At 35.9% G+C, this 22757-nt stretch overlaps 1 protein-coding gene across 1 annotated transcript in view; it reads left to right on the top strand.

The window, feature by feature from the left end:
• LOC150106633 (cGMP-dependent 3',5'-cyclic phosphodiesterase-like) overlaps positions 1-22757 on the top strand; it is a 302619-nt gene that overhangs the window by 46021 nt on the left and 233841 nt on the right. The window contains exons 4-6 of the mRNA XM_090393446.1: positions 3703-3814; positions 15761-15800; positions 21438-21501. Of these exons, the coding sequence (XP_090249572.1) occupies positions 3703-3814; positions 15761-15800; positions 21438-21501 (216 nt within the window). The remainder of the gene's footprint in view (positions 1-3702; positions 3815-15760; positions 15801-21437; positions 21502-22757) is intronic.

Raw genomic sequence — 22757 nt, 5'->3', positions numbered from 1 at the left:
AGACGTGCATTTGCATGGGGTGACAAGTTTTTTGGGGGAGACAAAATATGCTACTGCATGGGACAACAAAATTCCTCGGGGTGCCCTGGTGTTCAATGTTTGGTTTTCTAAAAATTCCATGTAGGAATTGGCTGGAAGGGAAAATGGGAATCATTGCTCCTATCTAGTTTGTATGTATTTCTTTTCATAGGAAATAATCTGAATATATGATGAATTTGAATCAATTATGTCAAGAGGAAATATAGCTTAATAAGATCAAAGGTGTCTGCCTGTAATACATATGGACTTGGACATAAAAATTTACTAACAAGTTGAGAATTACCCAGAGAAAAATGGAAAGGTAATTACTTGGTGTTATCATTCTAGATAGAAAGCACAATACTTGGATCAGAGCTCAGACTAGGGTAAGAGACATAACTGCCACCATTACTTATCCTCTTCCTACCTCATGACACATAAAGCTGAGATTTTTTTCCTTCCAGATACCTCTGTCCTGAGCCACCAGTTCAGTTTCTCTCCATCTCCTCCAGCCAGCCAGTTTTCTTTCCTTTTCTGTCTTTCTCTATCAAGTTAATTTAGGTTTTGTCAAATCCACTCTAGGAATCTCTCTGCTGTCCATTCTCAGTATGTGTCCAGTTCATTTCCATTTTTTTTTTATTTCATCAGTGATGCTTTTTTGCACAGTCAGCTTATATAAGTTATCATTTGTTATACATTGGTGCCAAAATATTTTTAATATTTTATGCAGACATTTTATTTGAAAATTATTTAATTTAGCTTTCTGTTTTTTGTGTGGCTTCCAAATCCATATTTCATCCAGCTTTCAGATTCATATAATAATTGCCATGAAAAAAATCCAATGGCAATGGGTAGGTCATATTGCAAGATGTAACACTCAAAAATAGACAAAGTTGATATCTGAATGGTAGCCCAGAGATGGAAAGAGAGCTATAGGAAGACCAAAGAGATAGTGGGAGGATGAGATTAAAGAGATGGCTAGAATTCAGTGGCATCAAAAAAGCTGAAGATGCAAATGAATGGAGGAGAACTTTGAGGGAGGCCTTCGTCCAGCAGTGCAGTGGTGCCCCCAAAAGAAAAAGGAAAAAACACTAGAAAAATTTCCAAAAATCTTTTCCTAATTAAAATTATTTTTTTTTTAAAAATTTATATTGTGTCGTGTCTTCTGTTTCTATACTACTTATGGTCACATAAGGTGGGAATACCCTATAGCTCTCGGGAATCACAGGGCACTGTTGACCACGAGCTGAACGAAGTATTGCTCCATCAGACCGAGCACTACTTCATTTGCCCAAGCCAGGCCAAAGAAGATCATGGGTATCATATATTGGCCATCACTGCAGATGCTCAGTCATAGGTCATATGCAATGCATAGTGTGTATTCTCAAATCGTATACTTAACTCAGCCCCCCCCCCAAAGATTAAATCTTCAGTGCCCCCCCCTCCCCCCCAAGATTAAATCCTGAGTGTGCCACTGCAGCAGTGGATATAAAGTGGCTGATGATGATGAATATTTCTGTATGTGGAATGTTGCTCTTAGGAGGTTTAGATTTTGTTAAATATTGTTAGCCACTGTAAGAGAGAGAGATTGTAAATACCACATTCGATGCTGGTCATCATTTCTAGAACAGGTGTTTGTTTTTGGAGTTGTCAAAATGATAACTTCAACTGAGAGCATTGACAGCATCTTCTTTTAAGTGACTGATATGATAAATTCACTGTTATGCTACTTTATTGTAGTTGTGGTCAGGATGTGTTTTGCTGTTGGGTATGCTTTGAATTTTTTTTTTTCCCACATGATCACTTCTGAAGTTTTATAATTCTTTAGTTGCTGCAGTTTTGGAACTAGTTTTGTGTATTGACCACAGTTCTACATTTAGAATTCTTAGAATTCTTCTTGTAAAGAGACAGTGGCATTGATTTTCTCAAACTCGACTTGGTTGCTTGTCAGTTTATTCTCAGATTAATGCTAAACTTGCTCACATGTTGATACATCCAGTTTTAGCAGAATGAAACTTATGTTTGAATTTTAGACAGTTATGGATGATATTAATTTTCAAGTATTTTTAAGGAAGGAAACCTATTGAGTTGTTGCCATTTTTAGTTTCCACTTACCTAATTAACATGATTTATGTATGATAGCTTCTCCATGGAATCTATAACCAAAGCAGATTAGTAATGCAGCTGTTATTAGGAATTGAACGCAGTATAATGGAAAAGCAAGCAGATTCTACCATATCCATTTCACCAAATTATAGAACGCATACTACCAAAGCTCAACAAATGAAGGTGTATAAATTATTTCAAAAAGGTTTCATCTTGGTCCAAAGAAATTACCAAAAAACCTAAACCCATACTTGTCAAAAAGGACATATGGGTCCTAAAAATTCACAACTCTGTAACCCCCCCCGCCATTCTTTCAGTAGTTGATAGCATAGATAATCTAGCCTACATACATGTAAAACAGTTAACAAATCACCTTCATCCCTCACAAGTAACTCTCTTTCCTTTATTAAAAATGCTATTGACTTTCTAACGTTAAAAAAAAATCCTAACCTAAACGATTTAGATCATCATTGTCAGCCTTGATATTCATTGTTTATCATTATACCACTGACAGAGACCCTTAACCTAATTAAGCCACATTTCTCCCTGACATATTTGAATTATTCAAATTCAATATATTTCAATTATCTTTAATGGAAAGGAAAAATATACCTAAGCTAGATAGGACTGCAGCGGGTTCTCCCCTTTTCTCCTCCTCTACCCAGTTTCTATATAGAATTTCTATACAGAACAGCATTAACACTGCTACATACAAACCAACAATCTAGCTATGCTATGCAGTTAGAAATTCACTGAAACATTAGCAAGTTCAGTAGATTATTTTCTTGTGGTGTTGTTTAAAACATGAAAAACTTATGGGAAAAAAAGTGCAAATAAATGATATTTCACTTAAGAAAAATGCCTGTTCAAATCTGATCTGTTATAGTATTCTGTTTTCCTAAATATGCTATTTAGTCTGATAAAAGAAACAGTTCAAAATAACTGTTACGTAGTTTTAAAAAAAAAAAAAAAAAAAACTAACCGAAACATTAATAAAAGACAAATATTACGAGTTCTTTGGCAGAATTTATATCTTTTAAGTACTGCAGTACCAAGTCAACTCATTTTGGTGGTTTATATTTTTGTAAGCTCTATGTTAGTTTCAAAGATAAATACTTTCCTACTTTGTATAAAATAATATGAATATTTATTATCTTCCTCAAAGATTTTTAAAAAAAGAAAAATAGTCATCTCTAAAATACTTGACTTAGAATTAAAATCTAACAAATCTTTAAATGGGAGTTTAGATGATTTGAACTTGCACATTCAGATAGTAAATGTGTTGAACTATTTAGCAAATTTCAGAACTTCTGTTTTCAAATACATATAGATTGAACTTCAATATTAAATCTGTTTAATTTCCAATAAAAATATAATGCAAGTTTATTTACAATTCTATGGAATTGTAAACATTTTATTACAGGGGAAGAAAGTATCAACAGTCTTGTTTACTTTTGTTTACTGCAGTTCCACATGCAGTGTAATACATCTAATATCTGTTGTTTATTTCATAATTTTTTAGTACAGCTATTAATTTCATAATTTCTTAATATTACTATTATTATTTTTACTTGATAGTTTTACTTCTGAAGATAATGAGACCGTCTTAGAATGCTGCAGGTACGTAGCACCATTGTTATTGAAATCTTGGGCATATGAAGAAGAGAGAAGACTGAGGGAACAGTGTCAGGTTTGTAACATGTGAACGTTTTAAAAAAAAATCAACCTATTATTTAATAAATTTATTAATTTATTAAAATTAATAAATTCCTTTAAGAAATAATCTGTAAACAGTTTTTCCTCCTAAAATCTCCATGGATGGATTCAACTACAAAGTCTAAAGTATTCTCTTTTTTCCATATTACAGTAATCTTTGACTGTTAATCTTCCTTGTAAGTAATCAGTTTAACACGAGGGCTTTATTTAACACAAACACTTGTTTCTATATATAATTCATACCTAATAGTAAATGCTAGTATTCATTGGCCTGATTAGCCAAATGGTTAGCATGTTTGTTCTCCACCCAGCAGGCCATGGATTTCAATCCTGCTATCGGCATGATTATTTATGGTCGTCTTTAGCTCCAATAAGTGGGAGATAAATTCCCACTTATTGGAGGCTGATGTGTCTACTTGGTCTCTAGAGCAGGGTTTCCATATTATAACACACACACACACACACACACACACATATATATATATATATATATATATATATATATATATATATATATATATATATATAACCTTTGTCCATCCATGGTACCAATATACTATAGCTTCACAATCTTCTTTGTGTTCAGGGTCACATAAAAAAAAAAATATAAGTGAACCCTCATAAGAAAATCGAGTGACTGGCCACAAATTGCAAAATATATGAACACAGAAGAATAAAGACAAAACATTAGTTAACACCAAGAACAAGAAAAGTGTACAGATAACTTAATAGTAGCTTGTGCTCTCTCGAAAGTTAATATTTAAACATACTGCAATTACAAAACGTATTTCATTTATGTGGTTTATGGCATTCCAGTCAGGAAATGCTACTCTGCAGTATTTCAGCTATTATTATTATTACCCCAAGACCCCCATGGAGTCAAAGACTCATCTATGAGGTCCTATATATCATACGCACAGCTCATCATACTGCACCTTAAACACACTCAAATCTCTGCAGACACCACACTCTCAGGCAAGGCATTCCAATCATTCACAACTCTGCATGCAAAACCTGCTTCTCGCCCCCCCCCCCCGCTCACAATCTCCTTATACAGCTTCCAGGGATGACCTCTGGTTCTCCTCTGATTTCTGACTGTTTTCTGTAGAACCTCTCCAACACTGATCCTCTAACAACCCCTCACTAACTTGTAGGTCTCTCTATCATATCTAGCCCTCTTCCTCCTATCCACTAGACTCTGTAAATTGCATCTTCTCAACCTTTCCTCATATTCGACATTCCAGAGGTCAGAAACTACCTTAGTCAGTTGCCTCAGTACCCTTTTCAACATCTCTTCATCCTTTTGAAAACCAGGTGACCAAATCTGTGCACAGTAGTCCATCTGTGGCCTAATCAAGCATTATGCAATGAAATGAGAATCTCCCTACTTCTACAAGTCAGTGTCCTCTGCATCATTCCCAGAAGTCTTTGTATTATCCTCACAATTTTGGCAATGTCTCCCTAATTTCAGATCCTTATCCACTATCACCCCAAGATCTCTTAGTTCCTCCACCTCCAAAAATTTATCCCCACCAAGCATAAATTCTACATCCCATCTTTGTTTATCAAATTTTAAAACCTTACATTTTGCAACATTAAACTTGCATTCCCTTGCCCATTCACTCAATTTATTCAAATCTTCTTGTAAGGCTGCAACATCTTCTCTACTATTCATAGTTCATCCCAAATTTGCATCATCTGCAAACAGCTAAATATTTCTATCCAAATTTTTGCCAATATCATTAACATAGAAGATAAACAGTAATGACCCTAAAACAGACCCCTGAGGTACACCACCAGTGACTTTCCACTTCTGGGATATTGCTCCCCCATACACAACTTGCTGATACCTATCAGATAGCCAGTCTCTGATCCAGTGCACTGATCTAATATCCAACCCCATCGACTCTAGTTTGACTATCAACTTATCATGCAGTAATTTATCAAAAGCCTTTGTGAAATCTAAATATACAAGGTGGTCTGAAAAGTTCTTGGCCTAACGATGAAAAAAAAATATATAATTTCAAAATTATTTTTATTTTTCAACATAATCACCCTTAAGACTATACATTTATTCCAGTGCTATTATCCCATCCCTGTAGTGGTTCTCAGTAAGATCTGCAAAATTGCTGGATTCACCTCTCTACAGCTACAATCCCTTTTGATTCGAAGAAAAACTCTGACCAGCAAGGAAGAGTTTTAATTTTGGGAAGAGATCATCTCTAAGGCTGATACGGCTGCATTTAAGCTCGGTAGCCCATTTCTTAATTGTTGAAAACAAAGGAGAAGAGTGCCCATAAACTTTTATGAACTTTGAATAAATTTCTTTTGGCGTTAAACCTTCTTTTACAAAGAATTTTATAACCACACGATACTCGATTTTATCCATTTCAAGGGATACAGACAACACTTTTCCTTCAGACAGCTGTATAAAACAAACTACTTGATAGAATGACTTGCAATTTCAAATGGATGCTTATGACAGATGTACCAACATAGAAAAAAAATCTTGCTGATAGTGTTGCCATTTATGGTCGAGGCTGAGAACTTTTCAGACTACCCTCGTATTACTGTGTATCCCGTACATCTGTCCAAGGAAGCTGTCACGTTATTGTAATAAGTAAGTAGATTACTAAAACATGACCTCCCTTTAGCAAATCCATGCTGTCCATCAAAGATAATACTGTTGTTGTCAACCCAATTCTGGATCCTAGTTCTCACCATTTTCTCCAACAACTTAACCACAGCACCTGACACAAAAAAAGTTAGTAGTTCAATCACAAACATCCAAATTTCAATAATACTGAGTTCAGTAGGAAAAAGGAATAAAGGCTGATGTACACTGTGATGTTTCTGAAGGTGACTTCTGATGCTAGATAGGGATACAGTATTAAAATCATAAACACGCATGAAAAAAAAAACAAGTGGAGGAAGTTCGATTAGACGCTTTGTGAGTGTTATTGGTTGCCCTTAGCTGTTGGGTGCAAAGCCTAAGAATTACTTAGGCTTCCCACCCAATTACTTAGGGAAGTTTAATACAACCATATTTATTTAGTTTCCTTTTTTCATTTTACATTTTTTTTTTTATACAGCCAAAATACTCTCAACAAAATTCTGTACAAGACCTCACTTAAAAACAAAAATAAACAAGACTATAATAAAACTGTAACCATTCCATACATTAAATGGATGTCGGACAAAATAAACAGAATACTACAAAAATACAACCGGTGACCTCCCAAGGATCCACTTCCTCCATTGGCCCACCCTGGGGTATACTGTATTCATTGCACCTGTAATTTGCCTTGTATAGGGGAAACAGGATGCACAATTCCTATCAGAAAAAAAAAGGGAACATAAATGACACATTAAATATAATAACTATGGTCAAGCATGGTCCTTCTGATCATGCCCTGAACACTGGACAAAGAATTGACTGGAAAAGCACCTGTTGTTTACTTCACACAAAAACATGGTATGAATGTAAATTTAAAGAGGGTGAGATTCTTATCAGTCACCCTAATCTTAACAATAATGATGGTCTAAAAATCCCAAAAATATGGAAGGCACATATTCTACCCACTTAACCTTTCTCCCTAAGAGTTAATTGTAAATAGAACCATAGACAATCCATGATCCTAAATCTAATATAACTATTGTCATGTTAAATTAGGACATCATTTTCACTTTTATTTCATTTATTGTAATTTTATTTTAATTTCACTAGAGGTCAGGCCAGTAGAATAACCATTGATCAAATCATTGTCTCTTCAGCATACTATGTGAAATGCAATTTAGCTTGTCTCTGTATATATATATGTGTATATCCCAGATGATGGCCATAATATGAAGGGCGAAACGTCGGAAAATTAAAATAAAATAATTATTTATGACACGGTTGTAGAGTCCATAATTTGTGTAAAATGAATGCTGATCACCATGTAGTACTAAAGGAAAGGACATATTTATTTAGATTAAGTTGGTTTTTTAAACCTGCTTCTAATTCATGTTGGACTTTGCTAAGGCATTTGATAGGATACCACATTAAAAGCCATTAGCATAAACTAGGGACTATGGGATTGGAGTAAACCTTGACTTGGGTAAGTGGCTGATTGATGGATAAGTATGAGAAAGTGGTATATGGGGGGGGGGGGATAACCTGCCAGGTTTAAGCTGACTAGTGGTGCATCCCAGGGATCATTCCTTTGACCATTGTTATTCGGTCTATGCATTATTAATATTGGGATGGACCTGACAGGAGATGTTCAATTGTCTGATGATGCAAAGATAGGCAGTGAAATCAGGGATACTATTCATATAATCACCACTTACAGAATGACGTGAATTCGCTGGAGATGTTGGCAAATGGTAATGGCTATCAGTTCAACTAATAAGTGTAAAGTTATGCACTTTGGCTTGATGTGATTTCCAATGGCATATTATATTATTGAGGTTATGAGTGGAGAAACCAATGAGGCTGGGGATCTTGGAGTTATGGTAGATAGGAGTTCAAAGATCATATAGCAAAAGTTGCAAATACAACTCAGAGGATAATTGCAATGCTGAAACAGATATTGATATATACATACATAAGTCATTTTGCCAAACAGGGCCTTGATGTGACTGCACCTAGACTACTGTTCCAATTTGTTCTCCTGGGTTTGGGAGGTGATTAAGAAGCTGTGTGAAAAGAAGAGTTATGAAGCTGATATTAGAATTATGAAATATAGACGACGGCATATTGAGATTGTGGACTGCAGATGTTGGTCAACAGGAGTGATATGATATAGGTCTATAAACTTCTGAAAGATTGTTGTAGGATATTATTATTATCCAAGACCCCATGGAGTCGAAGACTAGACTCATCTAGGAGGTCCTTATATCATACACACAGCTCATCATACTGTGCTTTAAACACCCTCAAATTCTCTGCAGACTCCACACTCTCAGGCAAGGCATTCCAATCATTCACAACTCTGCCTGAAAAAAAAAACTTGCTTCTCACTCCCCCTACTTACACCCTTTTTATACAGTTTCCAGGTATGACCTCTGGTTCTCCCCTGATCTCCCACTATTTTCTGTAGCACCTCTCCAGCATTGATCCTATAACCAACCCCTTAATAACTTGTAGGTCTCTATCATATCTCCCCTCTTCCTCCTGTTCACGAGACTCTGCAATTAGCATCTTCTCAATCTTTCCTTATACACTTCATTCAAGAAAAACTACCTTAATCAGTTGCCTCTGGACCCTTTCCAACATCTCTTCATCCTCCTGAAAAACAGGTGACCAAATCTGGGCACAATAGTCCATGTGTGACCTAATCAAGGCCTTTATACAATGAACAAGAATCTCCCTACTTCTACAAGTCGGTGTCCTCCGCATCATTCCCAGAAGCCTTTTTGTTGTCTTCACAATTCTGGCAATGTGTCCCCTAAATTTCAGATCCTTATCCACTATCACCCCCAGATCTCTTATTTCCTCTACCTCCAACAATATATTCTCACCAAGCATAAATTCTGCATCCCATCTTTGTTTTCCAAATTTTAAAACCTTACATTTTGCAACATTGAACTCGCATCCCCATTTCTGTGCCCAGTCACTGAATTTATTCAAGTTTTTTTGCAAGGCCACACCATCTTCACTACTCTTTATGGTTCATCCCAACTTTGCATCATCTGCAAACAACTGAATATCTCCATCCAAATCTTCGCCAATATCATTAATATACAACTTAAACAGTAATGGCCCTAAAACAGACCCCTGAAGCACTCCACTAGTGACTTTCCTTTTCCTGGATATTGCACCCCCATACACAATTTGTTGACACCTATCAGATAGCCAGTTTCCAATCCAATGCACCAATCTAATATCCAAGCTAATGAAATTTTTCATATATGGAAGGTGGGGAGAGGACAAAGGGACATCTGTAGAATTTGTGTGGGATTAAGAAAGGGTTAGGAGGCTAGATTTTTCTCTCATAAACAGTGAATGAGTGGAACAGTTTGCCTGTTGAAGTAGTGAACGCATCTAGTGTGAATGAGTAAGAGAAAGTATGATAGCTGCTGTGGGTGATTGAAGAAGTACTAATGAGAGTAAATGATCAAGAAAACTTGATCTTGATGGGAGATTGGAATGCAGTTCATGGAGAGGAAGAAGAGGAGAGGAGCATTCCACTATCCTAGTCCACAAATTTGGACTAAGCCAGTGGAATGGCAGAGGAGAAAGACTCTTTGAAAACTCTGTAAAACCCACAACCTAACACAATAGCAGATACACTATTTAAACAGCCAAAGAGAAGAAGATACACTTGGATTGCACTAAGCAATATGAACAATATCAATTAGACTACATAATCATCCAAAAAAAATATCGTAACCAGGTGAAAATATGTAAAAGCTATTCTGGAGCAGATGTGCGCACTGACCATATTCCAGTCATCATGACAAGTCATTTACGATTGAAGAAATCATGCATAAACAAACCATACAAAAAATGGAATATTACTAAAATTAAAAAAATGATATAAATGCCTAAAAAGACATTATAGAAGAAATAGACAAATTAATAAATCCCCAGAAGCCACATGGAAAAGAAATTAATGAAACATGGGAATCTCTAAAGAGAGAGAGAGAGAAATAAAGCTTCAGCAAAACACTTTAGAAAAGAAGAAAAAATACAATATAAGCCATGGATCACTGGAGAGATATTAGAACTAATGACACAAAGAAGAAAGCACAAAATTGCAAAACACTAAGAGGAGTATAGAAAATATAGAAGCATAATGAACAGCAAAGCCAAGAAAACAAAAACAAAAAAAAAGTGGATTGAACAGATATGCAAGGCAATTGATATAAACATGAGTAGAGGCAACACTGAAAAGGCATATAACAATATCCAAAAACATTTCAGAGAAAAGATAAAGACACTGAGCACGATCAAGAGTAAGGATGGAAAAGTACTAATTGAAGATGATCAAATAATGCAAAGATGGGTGCAATACATTGAAGAACTTGACAGAGGAGAGAAATTTGATAAATCGCTCTTAGAAGTAGAAAAGCAGATAGAGGAAGATGAGAAAGGCCACTTCTCTTAGTCAGAATTTGATAAGGCTCTTGAAGAACTGAAACAGTCTAAAACATCAACCAGGAATAGATCAAATCCCAGGAGAAATTCTACAAGCATTAGTTGACAAAGCAAAATGTGAATTATATTAAATGATCAATCAAATGTACACAACTGGAGAAATCCCAACAGATTTTGAGAAAAGCATTGTTAGCAATTCCAAAAAAAAAAAAAAAAAAGCCCGAGCACAAGCATATGAAGATCATCGAATGTTAAGCCTATTACTCCATAGTCTTAAAATCCTAACTAGAATTATCTATTACTGTATTGAAAGAAAAATAGAAGAACACTTACCTAATGACCAGTTTGGCTTCAGAAGAAATAGAGGGACAAGAGAAGCTATACAAAACTCTCTTAGACTGATCATGGAAAAAGCACTTAGAATAAAGAATAAACACACCTATACTCATAGCATTCATTGATATAGAGAAAACTTTTGACAACATTGAGTGGAATATAATGTTCAAAGTCCTCAAAAATCTGAAGATAGATTACAATGGCAGAAGATTAATTTATCAACTATATAACTATAAATCAAACTGCAGTCATAGGAAAACAAGGGAAAAAGCTAAAATAAGAAAGTGTGTTAAAGAAGGGTGTGAACTCTCACCGTTACTTTTTTAATATTTACATTGAAGAGGCTCTGAAGGAATTCAAAGAAAAAAATCAATGGCTGGCATTACAATACAATACAATACAATTTACAGACATCATAGCCTTAATAGCAGAAAATCAAAAAGAGCTACAAGAATTACTTACATAGATGATAAACTTTTAAATGAAAGATGCAAGATGAAAATCAATGAGAAAAAAACAAAAGTAATGAAATGTATCAGGGATGGAAAGCAAATCATAAATGCCATAATACATGGGAAAAGGTTATTGCAAGTAAAAGAATTTACTTACCTAGGAAGCCTAATAACATCAGAATGGAGAAGTGAAAGAGATGTGAGAGCAAGAATAGCACAAGCAAAAAAAGGCATTTAACAAGAAAAGAACACATCTATTCCACACATTATGTCTCCTCCTTATTCACAAATGTCCCACTCAAAGAATCCTTAGAGCTAATCCAAGCTAAATTTCCTCCTGATATCACAGCCCAATTTCAGTTCACAATGAACTCAGGCTATTTTGTTTGGCAAGGAAAATTCTACAAACAAATAGAGGGGACAGCCATGGGTTCTCCACTCTCCCCACCCTTGGCCAACTTTTATATGGAGACTTTTGAAGAGAAAGCCTTAAACTCTGCCCCACACCAACCATTTGGCTTCACTATGTTGATGATGTGTTCGCTATTTGGCCACATGGCTCCGATGCACTCCTCTCCTTCCTAACACACTTAAACAACCAACACCCCAGAATCAAATTCACTCTGGAAGAGGGAAAAAACTTAGACACACTAGTCACCCATCAGCCTGATGGAATGGTTTTCTCAGTCTATAGAAAACCAACCCATACAGGCAGATACATTCACCAATTCCACCACCCTTCCTCGCAACAATATGGAGTCATTAAGACACTACACAACAGGGCTAAACTTATCTGTTCAAATGACAATGCCTTAACCACAGAACTAAACCACATTTTCAACACTTTCTCAGCCAATGGCTATCCCCCCAAAAAATATTGAAACCAGTAAACCACAACCCCCTTCCCCCCTCCTCACAATAAGGATTACTCTAAATCTAAATGCACCATACCCTATATCTGAGGCACCTTGGAAAAAATTACAAAAATCCTAAAAAAACATGACTTAACTTCTTGTTACAGACCATATAAAAAATTGGCATCCCTTATCCGCTCTACTAAAGACCAACCCCCCCCCCCCCCCCAGACCCACCTGTTGTATACCAGGTCCTTTGCAGCTGTAAGCTGTCCTACTTTGGACTTTGGCCAAACAGGCAGGACAGCAAATATCAGAATTTCAGAACACAAGGACTACATCCGGTTTCACCATTACAGCCACTCGGGTCTTGCTGACCATGCTCTGGATATCTGCCATAGAATACGGTGGAAGAAAGCCACGATAATACACTGTAGTAAATACAAATATGAAAGGCTTTTCACGGAATCAGCTTCAGCCCTAAGAAACAATCCAAACCTCAACAAATTTGGCTGCATGAGACTGCCTCAAATTTGGGAAACCTACATCAGAAGACCTTCAGCCCAATCGCCCAAAAATACCAGCATTGCCCGCTGGGGGCACCATCAGGACTTTAAGAGAAATAATAGCTTCCTGCTTCTTCCTCACTTAGTTTGTTGTGCCTGCGTGCACGTGTCTTGTTCTTAAGTTTCTTGAAAATGGCAACGTGACGTTGCCGAAATATTGAAGTATATTAAAATTTATTTTAATGTATCATTATGTTGACGTAATTTCCTTAAATTATTTAGTAAAAAAAGAACACATCAAAGACTATGTCATTGATGTGTTCTTTTTTAAAAAAGAACACATCAATGCATAGATTTGATTAAAATCTATGTCATTGATACACTTTATTAAAATCTTTGTCTGGAGTGTGGCCCTTGACTGTTCAGAAACATGGACTCTCCAAAAAAAAAAAGACAAATCAAGACTGCTAGCACTTGAAATGTGGTGCTGGGGCCGAATGCTGAAGATCGCATGGATAGAAAGAGTTACAAATGAAGTGTTAAGGAAAGCAGAAAAAAAAGAGAGAGAGATACTACATATGTTAGGATTACATTCAGGACTGGACTACAAATTTGATTAAGGGAATGATGATGGGAAGGCCTGGTAGAAGACCAAGAACCCAATACATGAGTGACATCAAAAAATGATGAATCTACTAAACAGTCAAACTTACATCCCATGCTACCCACCAACTAAGAGGTTGAGGAGAGATGGAAGATCTGTTCCTTGAATTTATTCCACACATTAACAAATGATACTCCTTTCTACTCATACAGTTCTTCTAACATACCATTCATGAAGTTTGCCCACCACCTGAACTCATCATTATTGTTTTTTCACTCTCCTCCAACTCGTGATATCCATTCTCACTTTCTGCTTCAGTCCAGCTAAATCAACCCAAATCTTGGTTTTGATAACACCAAGTTTCACTACTTCTCTAATTCTTATGCTGATGGTGCCTGTCTTGACTTCTTCTTATGCTGAGTTTGAGATGTAGTAGCAGTCTTTTCACTATTCACCTTGATTTCTTAAAAACAGCAAGGGGGGGGGGGGAACTTTTATTTCACTAGGAAGTGCCTCAGCCTATATGGCATTTTATCTTATTGTACTATTGTTGTTTTTTTGGTTGAAGCGATTATAGAAATTATTCAGCTAAAATTTCCAGTCTATCCTCATTATTCACTATACTGGTAGATGCCTACTAAGAAGGTTCACCAGAAGAAGGTGAGGATTCGACCCTAGGGCAGAAGCCTTAGTCCTTTCTTTGCTCCTATAAGGCTATGCAGAGGTCTCTTTCAGTATCTAGCTTTGACCCTTAAGTGATCTGCTCTTCTCTACATTTGTTTAATTATATTTTTCCTGCTTACACATTGCCACTGAATTAGAAACCACGATTTATGCTGATGTACGTGAATGTTACTCATGCAGCACATATGCAAAATACCTAGTCATATGCATCACCACATGTTTCAGGAATTATTTAAGAATGCTGCTAGCCAGTAATCAATAGCGTTGATCACAATGGGAAAAAACAAAGGATCTTTTGGAGTTCAATAAAGGGTTATTGTGGGTGCCTGTCTGACTGGAGCAACGAGTTTGAAAACAGCAGAACTGACTGGTTTCTCAAACTTTTGAGATATCCCAGGTGTTAATCAGTGGGAAAAATAATCCACATTGCTTGTGTATGAGGCATGATCTTAAGACAGACAATTTGTCAAGAATGAAATCGTTGTCATCTGAGAACGCTTGTATGGACAAACAGAACTTCTCATGAGCAGTAATTGACTGAAGCATTTAATGAAGGCTATTCCTGACCCATATCTCACTGAGCAATATGCAGGGAATAAAGTTGGTCTACAGTGGTGTCAGGAACACCATGAATGGACATTAGAAAAAAGTCATGGTTCAACAAGCCATGGTACACCTTGGCCTGATATCAGGACATTGTTCTGTACTGATGGCAGGCAGAGAGTTTGACAACATGAAGCAATAAACCAAGCTTGCTTTGCAAACACAACTCAAGGTTTTTGAGGTGGTGTGGACATGTTCTGGTATGGAACAGGTTCTCTGATATTGCTGGAAGGTTGTCCTCCAAGGAATATTTGAACATTGTTGCCAACAAGTCCATCCTGCAATGTTGACTTTTTATGCAGCAGGAGATGATTGTTGCATGGATGACAGTTCTACTGTCCATCGTGCAAGAATTGTTCAGCGAGCATGACAGGAACTTCCACCATCTTCCCTAGCCACCACAAAGCCTGGATCTGAACCCATTGAGAATCTATGGGATATTTTAGAAAAACAGATCCAGGAGCAGTCCTCTTCTGTCAAATCAAGCTAGTTGAAGGATTGTCTAGTGAGCACCTAGTATGTTGCAGACTTAGATGCAATCCAACACCTTGTGGAATCTATGCCAAACTGCATACGTTGTAATTCAGGCTAAAGGAGGAACATTGTATTAAATAAAAGTTTCTAATTCAGTGGCTGCTATGTGTATTTATTAATGTTATTATCCCAAAGAAGCTACCAGTGTTATTATGTAGTGAAACTTTTTGGTGTTGTATTTCAAGTATGTCACAACAGTTAGTTGATTAGTTATATGTTAATCTACTGAATTATATACGTATGTATTATTTTCTTTTTTTTAGTCACTTTTAACAGTTGCGAGAAATCTGTTTACTCATCTAGGTAAGAAAGTTTTTACAAAGAATATGGTTTTAATACTTTTATTAAATACAAATAGGTTTTAATAAAATTTTGAATATCACTAGAATTATTTAATACATCTGGTATGAGAAATGTTTATATAATTGCAAATGGAACTGAATAAAAAATTGTAGCTCTTTAATAAATGATTCCTCAGTTTTAGTTTGTTTTTCTTTAAGTGACCCTCGAGCAGGAGAGAGAGAGATATATTAATATTCATGAATAGAGGAAACAAAGTTAACATCAAAGTTAACACTATCATTAAAATTTTATCATGAAGTGCAAGAAAAAACACTTTGTGAAGTAAAGTGACTTTCGTTTTGGCATCATTTGATATAATTTATTGCATACAAGCTGCAGAGGATGGAAATAGATAGTATATTGGTTAGATGGATCAGAGATTGGCTCTCTGAACAATACCAGTAGGTTGAGTATGATGGAGCAGTATCACAAAAAAAAAAGAGGAGGGTAACCAGTGGTGTGCCCAAGGGTTCTATTGTTGGGCCCCTGCTGTTTAAATCATTGAAACGATATATCACATGGACTGACTATGGATCTTCAGTTGTTGATCAGTATATTCGTAATTCTTTCCAGTAAGATTTGAATAGACTTTTTACTTGGACAAAGAAGTGAGGTTATAATTTAATATCAGTAAGTGTTGCATTTTGGAGTGCAAAAATATAAGGCCGTGCACTATATCGACAGTGCCGTACTGCAGGAAGTGGATGAGATCAGAAATTTGGGAATGAAGGTTGACAGTAGACTGAAATTTAGAGGGCATATTGCTAGTGTTGCAAAGGTTGCACATTGTAGTGCTGCTATGATAAGAAGTACTCCAACATGTAGTGATAAGGAAGTGGTTCTGCCGCTTTATAAAGCACTGGTCAGACCACACTTGGGCTATTGTACTTAAATATGGTCACCTGGTTTTCAGTGTGATGTGGAGACATTGGAGAGGGTCCAGAGGCGAGTGACTAAGACAATATCAGGACTTTGGACCACTAGCTGTAGAGAGAGAGGTTAAAAAAATGTGGATTGCAGAGTTTGGTGGATAGGAGGAAAAGAGGTGATATGATAGAGATATTTAAGTTTGTGAGAGAATTTTATCAGATTAATCCAGATGAGATTATAAAAAGACTAGAAGGAGAGAGAGAGAGAGAGAGAGGGGGGAAAAAACCAGAAGTCATCCCTGGAAGTTATGCAAGAAGATTGTGAGGAGTAGATTTTTTTACACGAAGAATTGTCAGTGAATGGAACGCATTATCTGAATGTGTTGTTAATGCAAGGAGTGCTAAGGACTTTAAGATTCAATAAGATAAATATGTTGTCAATTGAATGAACCTTCCACGATGAGTATGCCAAGTCCATGAAGGATGCAATAATAATAATAATAATAATAATATAAATAAACTAAATAGGGCTGTTTTTTTTTGCTTACTTTATTGTGAAATTGAAGACATTAATTATAGTGAGATGTTCACTGGTTGTATCCAAGTTTATATAGAAAGTACTACTAAATATCATAGAACTGTTTGTGGTTGTTTTTTTAATGTCTTACATTAATTAGTTGTAAAGATAAAGAATAAATGAAGATAGGAAAAGCAAATATTTTAAGAACTTAACCTGAAGTGAATATGCTTTAAAGAATTCTCTCACACACACACACACACACACACACACACACACACACACACACACACACACACACACACACACACACACACACGTATGCATGCAGGTGCACACACACAAAAGGTTATAAATCTATTGTACCTTAATACCAAGTGAGCTAACGATTGAATTGGATTAAATTAGATATGCAGAAATATCTAATATAATCTAAAAGAAAACGTTCACATACTGGTGCCAAGAAATTATATTCTTGGAACCAGTATGTGAACTATCCAATTGTAAGCAAACAAAGTTTATGCATGAAGTAACTTCAGACAGTGCAACTCGTATATAGAGGCTAATGACTTCACATCAATTCCCTTAGTATCCTATAATGTAATGCACATATTCTTACAGACATGCATAATGCTGTGCATTATGGGAAGAACTACTACCAGGACTGGTTTTGACCTTTATTGAGGTCTCATCAGTGAGAACCAGACCCAGAACTGATACCAAGTTTGAAGTAATGTATTAGTCATATTTCCATATACAAGTAGCCAAAAGGTGTCACACCTTATTATTAAAATACTCTGGATTAGAGATAATGTTGAAAGTTTTTCCCCTCTCACTGATGTGGAAGTTTGCTTGGAGTATTTTTCCCTGCCATGTGAATATCCATTCCATGACCTCCCTCACTCCTGGAAAATCTCCCTTGGGTAAAGTGTTTTTTATTTTTTTTTTTCTGCAGTTGTGACATCACAGGCTGGGCACCTCTTGGATATTTTGTGGCATGCTGGCCACAAAATATCCAAGAGGTGCCCATGGTCCAATTTTCCCACAAAATGCTCTTGACCTTTTACATGTTAATTTTTACCTCTTGGCTCACTTTCCATGTGGAGGAGTAGAGTGTAGGTTGGAGACTCGCTCTCCTAGTAGTTTTTGTCTCCTGCCTCCTTTTTATTGCAGGCTCAATCTTTTGAGCAGGATTTTCTTTTTTGCAGACATTTCATAGTGCAGGATTTTTCTTTTACTTGCTGGCATTACTGTCTAACAAACAATGCAGGAACCTGGCTGGCTGAGTGGTTAGCGTGTTCGCTTTCCAATCAAGAGGCTGTGGGTTCGAATCCCACCGTGGGCATGGATGTTTGCGATTGTCTGTGGAAATACTAGTGGTGGCAGTCGGCAGTAGATGCCATTGTAGTTGCGGTCAATTGGTGAATTGTGAGTGGTGGAAGCAGAGTGTAGAGTAGATGCCCTCCATCGATGAGTCTTTGGACTCTGTGGAGGTGACTAATAATGATATTTGCTGGGACTAACTCTATTCTCCTTAGTGTGAAGTTTTTTTTTTTGCTGGCACTAACTTTCATTTTAAATGCAGGATCTTTGCAAGTACTCCTTAATTAAGTGTGTGATCTGAATTTAATCTTTATTGTAATGTTTAGTACAATTTCTTCCAAAGCTAGTAGTGAGAAATGCAAGCCCACTACAGGATTTCAGGATTATCAAACCTTCCTTATTTATTTTATTTTTCTGTATGCAGAGAATAATTAAACTTGATGCCCATTCCACCATGAAAGAGGATGCTTGGAATTGACATTCCTAGATATAAAGAGCTTAGATAAGTTACAAAAGTCCTCAAAGAGTTAGAGATGAAAGCAGTATTTTCCTTCGTGCTCTATGGGGGACAGGGAAAATACAATCATTAAAGATATTGAAACATGAGACAAGCTTTTACAAAGTTTAAACTTTCAAGACAAGTAATAATACTGATAATGATAGGAAGTTAGGTAAAAGCGATAAAAAATTTAAAGATTTCCAATGGAATATCTAGAAAATGATGGCGTATTAGCACAAACTTTCTCCGATAGTACCAAGAGCTCCAGTATCAAGAAGAGTATATACTTAAGAGATCCTAAATTGTATTTGGGAGAAGTCACATTGACCATGTAGATGAAGAGACCCATTCCAAATTTCATATGCATTGAGTCATGGTAAATTACCTACTTATTCAAAAACATTGTTTGCATTGCAGGTTTATTGAATATCTCAGAAGTAGCTGTCCAAAATCAAAGTGTTTTTGCTGCCCTGAGACTGGGCACATTTCAAATCATTGCAGAAAAACACATACGGTGTGGAAATAGAAATTGCATGCACTTTCTATTTCCATTTGCAATAGAAAGTGTAATAGTTCTGAACATTGTTTTACTTCCTGTCCACTTAACCCATTTGAAGAATGGGTTGGTGCACTGACAGAACCAGAACCTGTCAGGGAAACAAGAGTGAAGGCAACCAAACTAACCATCAAACATTTGCCACAGCTTCAAACTCACACATTCAAAGAATTTATGCAAATATCTCTCAAAATTACAAAGGTGGTGAGGTGGGCTTAGCCGGACACATGTACAGAACAGATGCCATCCACAGAAACAACAACAGCAAAAAAGCTTGTGGCAACAAAAGAAAATAGTGTGCAGTCATGAGGAATGACAGGGATATTGAAAAAAATAGAAAAATCTAAAATCATGGAAAAAGAAGAGTGCAAAGAGATGTAAACCCTAAGAAGAATATGGGTTTCAGGATGAAGTATTTTTCGACTCTGTCTGCTGAAATTATGGACCTAGAAGAAACAACTATTCCTAAAGAAGTGGAAAAATCGGAAGATACAATAACAGAAAAGATTAAAGAATATACAAAAAACCAGTTAAACAGTTACTTCTGGAGGATAGACAAACCCAATAACTAGCTTCAAAATAATAAATTGCAAACCATGAACTGGAGGTAAAAAAATTATGTTTGAAAGGTAAAAGACTTTCAAAATGCTGTATGTGGCTTCTCCCATGCACACAGAAGCTTTAATACAGTTTGTTAAAATATTTAATATTAAAGACTTGCATTCACATTAAATAATGCAAGATTTCCTTAGTATTGCTACACTAAATTTAAAAGGATTACATAGTCCACTAAGACAACAGGCTATATGGGATGCTCAACACCAGATTTATGTTCCCACAAGAAACTACTTTCGCAGGTATCAAGGCATTAAAAATTTTCAGGCAGGTAGTACTTCTGTCCTATTGGAGTTCTGGAAGAAAATATCAGGCTGGAATAGGAATTTTAATTCTCCTCCACTCAGAACATTCCATAATGTTTAGAAAGATGCAGAAAACTGAATATTAAGTATAGACTGGAAAAATTAAGGCAGCACCACCAGACTCCTAAATACATATGCTCCAGTTAGGAAAATGGACAGTTCAAGATTCTTAGACCATTCTTTCCAGCATTATTTATATGGTGCCCACTCCATCATAACTACAGGAGACTGGAACTGCATTGAAGATTTGGAGTAATACAGCATTGGAGGAAATACTAGATTGGGAAAAATAGGGCGTTTTTATCTTAAAGAGTGTCTAAATAGTCTAATTAGCTGATGTGTGGTGCATTAATCATCCTAATATCCGCACCTATGTATGTTGAAAGGCTTGCGTAGACAGAGGTATTAGTATACAAATGGATAGGATATCTGTATCTTTTTGTCACTTCTTAATAAGTCAGTACAAAGCAAGCATCTCAACATTGACAAACCACAAGCCAGTCTTGCTGAAACTCCATCCCATAATTTAAAGATACCAAGAAATTATATTCTTGGTTTAATTCTTTATCAAAGTGCAAACAAAGTTTGTGTGTGAAGTGTCTTTATAAATGGCCTCCTTGTGAAAGGAGGTGACTTCACATCGATTGCATTAGTATCCCATAATGCAAAACACACCTCCTTTCAGATGTGTATAGTGCTATGTATTATGAGAAGGACCCCGCTACCCAGTCTGGTTTTGACCTATATTGAAGTCTCATCAGTGGGATTCAAACCCAGAAAAGAAATTCACACCACCAGAAAAATAGTAGTGTGAATATATTTTGTGCATTAACTTATAAAGAAAGCAATTTGTATATTTGAAAAGGTTTACAATAAAAATTTTTAAATTAAGTTTTTTTTTTCCCCCTTTTTAGATGATGTCACTTTACTATTAAAAGAAATAATGACTGAAGCCCGAAATCTTACCAAAGCTGAGAGGTGAGTTTTACTCATCTGGTTACTTTTTTAAGATAAATATGTATGGGAAAGAAATTAATTTATTTCTCGTAAATGAACTGTAACTATTTGTTTCATATGCAGATCATATGAAGATTTTAGATGAGAACAACATATGTAACTACAAGATGATAACATACACACTATCCAACACCATGATACGAAGTGACATCATAGCGGCAGATATTCCAAGGAAAAGTCATTTAAGTGTTTAAGAACCAGTCTAAAGGTGCTTCAAGGAAACAGAAAATCCCACCTGGCTTATTCTTATAAACCAGGTGGTTTATAAGAATAAGTTTTTATAAGAGTTTAACTCTGGTTTTTGGCCACCTTATTCACCAGGTAAAAACCTGGTGAATAAGGTGGTGGCCATCGTTTTCAGGTGAATCTGATGAATCAGGTGCACATCATTTTTTTATTTTTGTAAAAAATGATGTGAACTGATTTTTGTTCCAAAGTTAGCTCGACAGATATATTTAATTGCTAACAGGAAGAGGCACTGACTCTCTTTAGGTGATGCTAGACAGCATGTTTCATCACTGAAAGTTTGGGAAAAATGTGGCTTGTCAGTTATGGTGGAATATATTACACTTCATCAGGCTGATCAACTGTGCACATTCATGCTCTGCAGGATGAGGATAACTTTTTAGAAAACATAAAATAATGCTATTAGTTATAAAATCAGTCATAAACCTGCATAGTATAAATCATCATGAGAATCGATACATTTTCATGCACTTATTCCAGATACAAGTTAATTGTGTTGTTTTTATACAAGCTGATAATAGTAGGCCATTGATCACTTATGCATGTGTCATAAACTGCAATGAAAAATGTTACTCTAAAAGCATTGCAATTATTATTTCCATAGTCAGCTCAGAAGGATATGTGCCTTTTGTTGGAAAAGACTAAATTCAGATAACATGATACAATCAACATTTGTAAGATTCTCTTCAGTTGAAGGTGAGTTAGTTCATATTGGAAGTAGCATGATATGTTTTGGTACCAGCAATTTTGGCTTTTCCTGCAAAGCAGGAAAATTTGTCTGCCTGTCTGTTATTATCATTACATGACTATTTCTTGGAATCCCAGAACCTCTTACTGCCATCCATTTCACTCCACAGTTCATCTATTAAATATATTTTGCTGTTAATGGTATGTAATTGTAGTGAAATTCTCATCTTGCTTACATCCTGTGGAAGTATCATGGAATTGTTTGAGTTACAAATTTTTCACAT

This window comes from Typopeltis vanoorti, chromosome 5, assembly GCF_054136105.1.
Source record: "Typopeltis vanoorti isolate ZY-2024b chromosome 5, IOZ_Tvanoo_1.0, whole genome shotgun sequence".
NCBI classification, from domain to species: Eukaryota; Metazoa; Arthropoda; class Arachnida; order Uropygi; family Thelyphonidae; genus Typopeltis; species Typopeltis vanoorti.
This window is presented reverse-complemented; position numbering and strand designations above follow the sequence as displayed.